General features: G+C 43.2%; 1 protein-coding gene across 2 annotated transcripts in view; it reads right to left on the bottom strand.

Moving 5' to 3' along the window:
• MFF (mitochondrial fission factor) overlaps positions 1–7528 on the bottom strand; it is a 9497-nt gene extending 1969 nt beyond the window's left edge. Inside the window, exons 1-6 of one of the 2 annotated variants that reach the window (XM_053459816.1) lie at positions 7478–7528; positions 5948–6165; positions 5624–5796; positions 4749–4837; positions 2497–2655; positions 2154–2213 (exon numbers count right to left, since the gene is read on the bottom strand). In XM_053459816.1, coding sequence (XP_053315791.1) covers positions 2154–2213; positions 2497–2655; positions 4749–4837; positions 5624–5796; positions 5948–6164 — 698 coding nt within the window. In that variant the 5' untranslated portion in view covers position 6165; positions 7478–7528. Of the gene's footprint in view, positions 1–2153; positions 2214–2496; positions 2656–4748; positions 4838–5623; positions 5797–5947; positions 6166–7447 lie in introns of both variants that reach the window. The other variant, XM_053459815.1, reaches the window with a different exon arrangement.
• Positions 7529–7818: the final 290 nt, after the last annotated feature.

The following is a 7818-nucleotide window of genomic DNA, read 5'->3' on the forward strand; positions in this document are numbered from 1 at the left end:
TATATATATATATATATATATTTGGGCTACTGAAAGTTAGGGGAGGTGGGGGTTAATTTAGGGGCAGTTATGGTTAGTGGGGTGTTTAGGGTTAATTTAGGGGCAGTTATGGTTAATGGGGTGTTTGGGGTTAATTTGAGGCAGTTGTGGTTAATGGTGTGTTTAGGGTTAATTTAGGGATGCTGTGGTTGATGGGGTCTTTAGGGTTAATTTAGGGGATGCTGTGGTTAAGGGGGTGTTAAGGGTTAATTTAGGGGCAGTTATGGTTAATGGGGAGTTTAGGGTTAATTTAGGGGAATCTAAATCCTGGGGGCAGTGAAGTGACATATCTGGGGGTATAAGGCATGTACAGTATATAAGGCATATGTGGGGAGGGCAGTGTGGCATGTCTGGGGAGGACGGAGTGGTGTATCAGGGTGTATAAGGCATATCTGGGGGTAGAGTGGCATACCTGGGGGTAGAGAAGTGGCATGTCTGGGAGGCAGGGTGGCATGCCTGGGGAGGATGGAGTGGGGTATCAGGGGATATAAGGCGTATCAGGCACAGTGGCAGATGTGGGAGGCAGCGTGGAGTGGCAGATGTGGGAGGCAGCGTGGCAGATGTGGGAGGCAGCGAGGCATTGTGGAGTGGCAGATGTGGGAGGCAGCATGGCATGGCATATGTGGGGAGGGCAGGGTGGCATGTCTGGGGAGGATGGAGTGGTGTTTCAGGGGGTATAAGGCGTATCAGGCACAGTGGCATGTGGGGGGTAGAGTGGAGTGGCAGATGTGGGAGGCAGCGTGGAGTGGCAGATGTGGGAGGCAGCGTGGAGTGGCAGATGTGGGAGGCAGCGTGGTGTGGTATATGTGGGAGGCAGCGTGGAGTGGCATATGTGGGAGCCAGCGTGGCGTGGCAGATGTGGGAGGCAGCGTGGAGTGGCAGATGTGGGAGGCAGCGTGGAGTGCTGTGGTATGCAGCGTGGCATATGTGGGGGGGCAGCATGGCATGTCTGGGAGGCAGCGTAGCAAGCCTGGGCTCAAATATTCATATATTGGGGGGCTGGTTGGGAAATAAAGACAAGAAATGTATTATCAAAGTATTTTTATTCTGCTGTTTGTATTTAACATCATTTGTTTAGTAAATTATTTTAAATAAATAAAAAATTTACATTTTTTTTATCCGATTAATCGATTAATCGAAAAAATAATCGGCCAACTAATCGATTATTAAAATAATCGTTAGTTGCAGCCCTATTTGTAATGCTTCGTGACCCGGTGTCCACACATCCCACACATAGTCAATAAGTAGTAGGATTATTGTTTTAACCCTATAATGCATGTGCATAGAGCAAACAAATTCGGTTCAGACTCTACAGCACAGCCAGTGCACTTGGACATTGGGATTTTGTCGCGCATTACTATATATATATATATATATATATATATATATATATATATTCCAATAATTTACGCGTTCACTCAATTCATAAACCCTGGTGCCATATGCCAATAATGTATATAAATCCAAAACAATATGCATTCATAGGTTGCTTATTTATTTGGATATTAGATAGATATATTTGTTTATATGAATGCCATATTCTGTGCAACTGTGCACCCATGAGAAACAAAATATATTGTATATGACGGTTCTCTAATTCTGGTAAATGTATCTGTACCTCCCTCCTTCAAGCTTCCAGACCCATTCCGCTGCCCGGAGCACAAGTAAAGGTACCGGGGATAACCACTTTAGGAATATATTCCCCCCCCCGAGCAGTTGGATTTACCACAACTGATATTTGTCACATACAGTGTCACAGGAACACTACTTTATTTAATATATTTTCTCAGTTTTCCGGTGAGATCATCTTCTTTGCTCATGTAATAAAACCCCACAGTCACTGTGTAATAATTGCATTTATCAACATGGCTGGTAATTAGGACAATGCTGCTTGTGGGTTAAAGTTCCCCCTGAAACCCATCACTCCATATCTCCTGCGGAAAATAAAATGTAAAAAAAAAAAAAAAACCTCACCCCCAGTAAAGGTCTGAAACAATTAAACCACTTTTTCTTACGTAAACATTTTTTGCAGAGAAATAAAGACAATAATAATATAGGTATAGGAGGCAGAGGGAGGACAGCAAAGCAGATTAGGGATGAAAGTAGGCAGTTACCTGACATTATCGTGATGGACAGTAGGAGCAGAGGCCGCAGACCCTCCACGCAAGATCGGCCTGGCACAGGTGTGTACAGGTGGGAGAGACAAGGACAGAAAAAGTAAGGAACACACACCGGAGACACAACAACAAAGAACTATACAACATGTGAACTCACTCATGTACTATGTTACATGAGGCGGAATAAAAGGGCAGACACATACTACGTCACACTCTATACACTGGAAAGGCTTTGATTCATTGGATTCCAGAATCAATCATACTGGAGCAAAGGTATGCAGAGCGGGGTCTGGCAGTGAAAGGGCTAAGGCGGCAAGGGAGGAACAGTGAAGACATTCACCTGTGGTTGTCATCCAGCACATCGAGGACCTGCTGATAAGCCCTGCGGGTAGAGGTTTGGATGAGCGACAGAATGCCACGGGCAGAGAAAAGGTCTGCTCCATCTGCTGGGGGCACAGGAGCGGGGACCGGACGGCTGGTGGGGGCAGGTGGAGTCGGGCTGACCGGAGGAGAGCAGCAGAGAGAAACAAAGAGATCAGACCGTGTAAGTGAAAAACATGCAGACACAGAGATGCTCGGGAAGAGGGGCGATCATAACAAGGACTGGGAGGTAATAAAAAATAATAGTGAATGAGAGAATGAAGCAGGAGTAAGAAAGGGAACAAGTCGGTTAAGAAAACTAAAAATAGAGAATTAGCAGAAAGGTAGGAGAGCAAAATTCAGAGGACTTCACACAGGGATAAGCACTCACTAGTAAGACATTTGGGAGAAAGGTCCAGGTGCGCCATGCTTCAGGACAGAAACCAGCCAAACCCTGCAGACCGTTTCTGTTACCATCATGGGCATCCAGTTTTATTATTTGCTGCCTACAGTATTTAATGAACTCTTATGGAATGAATACATTAAGACAGCTCTTAGGACCCTGGCATTAGTATCAGACTTCTACTACGCTGGTTTGAGTTCTCATGCCACAATATCTAAACGACTCATATATTTGTTTATATGTAGTGTAAAGAGGGATCTAAATGATGTTATTTGTCCCAGTAACAAAAAAACCCTCTTCATGTGGCTGCTAAAACACAAGAGGTAAACTACCTTTACACACCTGACACTCCTCTCTCAATCCCGCTTACATTTAAGTGTCTATAACAGGCATGTCCAAAGTCCGGCCCGAGGGCCAATTGCGGCCCGCGTTCTGGACTGATAAGGCCCCACAGATAAGTTGCCCAAATATAGATTTGTTTTTTTGATATTAAAGGCAGAGTGATTTAACACCTGTTTAGATTTGTCATCCAAGGCACAAAATGAAAAGTATGCCGTTTTCAATAAACTTTGCATAAAATAGTTAATTTGCATTTCATTTTAATGGTTCAAAGAATGTCAGGCAAAATGGTCGGCCCTCGCACATTTTCACTTCATCAAATCTGGCACTCTTTGAAAAAAGTTTGGACATGCCTGGTCTATAATAACAAAGGCTGATGAAAACGAGAGACAAATATACTCAAACTGCAAACTCTTAATAGAACATGGGACGGTTCATAAGGAAGATTTGAATGAGTAATACTTGGATTTATAGGGAAAGGAAATTACAGTTTGATCGAGTTATACAGCTTTTCTTATGGCTGAATATAGCTAAGAATTCTAGAGAGAACGTTTTTCAAGAAGGAAAAAATAAGTGAATTTTAAGCAATCAATTAATGTGATAGCCGTGTAGCTTCTATATTCATAATTATGTACCACTTTAGAAAAAAAAAAGTTACTATAAGAAGTTATATGGAATGTAAATGCTGCCATATATATGTATACGGTGAAGGTTTACAGCTGGTAATTGACCTTAGCCCATTCACTGCCATGTAGCCCCGCAACATCATATACAATCCTACCAATACATCAGGTTACATTACAAAACTAGTTTTTTACCACTTCAATTATTACCTATAAAGCCCGTTGCCTTTCCAGCTTACTGAACATCAATTTACCTCCAAAGGGTTTCCTTGCTATTTTTGGGTCACTCACTAAGTATCATTTCATGACCCCCATCTGCCTGAGAAAGCTTAAGGGTTCATTATTTCACAACATTAATGTGATGGGGTCTGCCCCTGACATAAAATAGTCAAACATAGCTGATTTAAATAACATATCTCAGGGAGATCGAACGCCAACTGCTTTGTAAGCTTTACATTTTAGGCTAATGTTTCCTACAGAGAGACGTCAGTGCAAGGCTCCCCTTCACATAGGCGTACTTTGGGAAGGGGTACTTTTTTAAAGAGTTAGGAAGTGTTTTGTTAATGAAGACATTTAATATTCCATGTGCTAAGGCCAATAGAGCATATTTTAAGTTTACCCCATCCCCAGTTCCACAACCCTTTCACTCCATCTCCCAAAGTGGCTGCCACAGAATATCAACTGAACATTGTGAAACTTTTGCCAAATTTTGGTTCTGGATGAGCCGGGCCAAGCAGGCACCAGCTTTATCGGATCTACTATTAAAAACAGTGAAGGAAATTGAGAGAGACTGAATTAATGAAGAAAATCTGTAAATCTGCAGTGATAACAGCGAAATCAAACAGAAGAGGCCGCACGGATACTTACATGGAATCATGTCTGACCAGCTGCCCGTTCTGCCGAGCCATGTTCTCGCTTGCAGATCTCTCCCTCTTCAGACGCCCGATGCTGCGCAGCTAAGAGATTTAGGCCATAAGTCATTACATTTGTAATACTCTGCTCAAATGTGCTGATTTACTAATACAACCAATGGCTGCGATGGGGACACAAAATACACATCATGTCCTTTGCCCTACACATCCCAAAAGTGGCAGTCAATATTACAGCATTAAATGAGGAGGCATATCACAGAACAAAAAAACGAATTTCTGTTCATACTGCAAATAATATCAAGAAAATAAGAGCATCCAATAAGGTTTCCTCGTGCCTGCAATGTTTGATGACATCACACTTTTACAGTTAGTGTAAAGTCAAACATGGCAGCTTTCGGCAGGTGCTGTGTAATCAAACTGCATCTTAATTAGGAAACCATGCAGACTTTTAGGATTCATCTAAGCTGCATGTAACAGAATGAATAATTAGTATTACTCAGCAACGGTTTATAAAATACATTAGCATTGAACTGCGTGCCTAGAAATACTGATACATCCAAAAACAAAGTTGAACAAAAGAACAAAATGTAGACGTGTCATTAAGCACATTCTGAACAATGCACCCAATTCATCTTTATTATTTTGTTATAAGAAAATGCTTTTAAAAATCCTACCGGCAACTGAGGAGTTTGAAGGAAATTTAACGTTTTCGCTCCCTGACTTCAGTATGCATTTACAGGGCCACAACCGGACAGCTTGTCCTGCATGAAGGGCTAAGCTGGCCCTAGATAATGTATGGTTACAACCTGGGGCTTTTTGCAGTAGTACTGCCTTAACACGTACTATGAGCAGAAGTAAAGCAAATCTTACCTCTTCGTTCTGAGGAGTGGCCGGTGTAAGTCTCTCTAAATCAAGAAAATCTAGTGGCCTTTCACTTAAAGTCAGGACCCGTGGAGGTGTCTTTAATGCCAGGAGCTCAAAAGGGGTGGTCTGGATAAGGTCCAGGTCTGGAGGCCTGGAGAAGGATGCTTCCTCGCTGTGACCTACACCAAAGAGAAAATTGCAGGGTAAGAATGGCTGAATATAGAGCAATAATCACATCATTGGATCATTTCATCTCTACAATATCCAATATGATTGCATGGATAGAGTTGACTATGTATATTGCTTTTAAATATTAAATAATTCTCCCACCTGCCACCACAATCCTCTCAGGGACATGCATAATGACACCGGGGGCAGATATGCCTTGCTGAGACGTGGGCTCCTGTCCCATGCTGCTTGGAGCCACTTTGAGCTTTTCTGGGACCCTCATCCTCTGGCTGATCCCTTCTGTGTAATCAATCTCGTACTGCATGCGGTTCATCTCTGCCATTTCTGCGGTGGGAGAAGGGTACCCTGCACCATGCATACTACAAACAGAGAAAGGTTACTATAATGGGAGACAGATAACACAACAGGGCTTGATGAATGCAATTGTTTTAGGGTAACACGGGCGTGTTGCTGCTATACTACTTCACCAAACTGTGAATTAGGAAACAAAAATAAAAAAAATAAAAATACACCGTAATATAAAAAAAAAAAAACAGACCATGCATTTTTTAGCTTATGGAAAATTAATACGGCTGCTTCCGGTAACCCTATTTTGTGGATAGTACCCCTATGCAGAGATGGGGCAAAAAACAATCACAAACGGGATATGCGCCCCCAAAACAGGCTTTGTAGAGAGGATGTAAAGGTGATTCAGCTAAGGATACCTTTCATTTACAGGTCAATATAAACAAACCAGCGGCTGATAAAACCCCCTTCACTTCCCATCATGGCAGAACCCGCCATTGAAATGTTATTGCGGTGACGTTTCTTTTTGGTAAGATAATAGGAATGAAATCTACGATGGTGGAGATGCTGCAATTTTCCAGGTGTAGACCACGATCATGATTTACTCCTTCGATCAAAACACACTCCTCGCATCTAGTCACAGATCACTTAGACTAGCACGTTAACAACACGGTCACTCACACGGTACGGATCCGCATCAAGCCCACAAACACAACATCAAATAGGCGATGGACAGATCTAAAAAAATGGTTACTTCCACTTTACAAAAGACTCGGCTTTTTGATCCGTCGATAACGGAAGAAAAGAACTATAATACGAACTCTTGCGACTAAACATACGCATTTATCTCTAAACGTTCCCCGTAGGATTTCCTTTCCCAGCTGGCGTTTGGCTTGCGCTGTTTATGTGCATGCGCACGAACGCCCTAACACCCAGTTTCATTCATAGCTCTCACAGTAACTGTATGGGGTAAAAATGGCTCTTTTAGAAGGGATGACAGGGCAAGATGGTGTGTGGGATGTGAAGGAGAAAGCAAGGTCCCGCGAAGAGGCATTCAACCCTATACCGTGAACATGCAATGGAGAGGAGCTGCATCCCACCCAGCTACACCCCCGCCCCCCAAATGCAGAGGCCAGATATACGGTATCCACTATCACGGTAACGCCTGATGCCCTATAGTGAATAAAAGCAGCCCGCCTGGAAAGGCTCTGCTACGGAATACATGCATAGGACAGCCGTAGGAACATGGCGCGACATGTATGTGAATGCTCGAGAACTGTCAGTCATGACACGTGTACGTATCCCGACACACAGACCCGCAGCGCTCGCGGTCTATGAAGCGCAAGTAGCAGTAACCGGCGTAAGATGAAGGCATCCATTACTCACAGCCCGTCCCCTTCTAAATCCGCTGCCTCCACAACATAAGCCGGCCCAGCTGCCGTAACCCGGAAATGGACAGAGAAGTGTCAATTGACAGTAACGTGACAGGAAGTAATTCCGCAAGGAGAGAGCGAGGGCAAGTTACGTCACTGCGCCCATATTGCTGTCTGCTGCTGGGCTTAAGAGCTGGAACGCCATGGCTGCTATTGGCAACAAGTTTGGAGAAAAAATAAACAAAACACACACTCTCTCTCTCTATGTCTGAGTGATAGTGAAGAAGAAGTTTTTATTATATATTTTATATTAATAACATTTCAGGGGGTTCTGTACTCTTATATTGGAACTAC

The sequence above is a fragment of the Spea bombifrons genome, chromosome 3 (genome assembly GCF_027358695.1).
Source record: "Spea bombifrons isolate aSpeBom1 chromosome 3, aSpeBom1.2.pri, whole genome shotgun sequence".
NCBI classification, from domain to species: Eukaryota; Metazoa; Chordata; class Amphibia; order Anura; family Pelobatidae; genus Spea; species Spea bombifrons.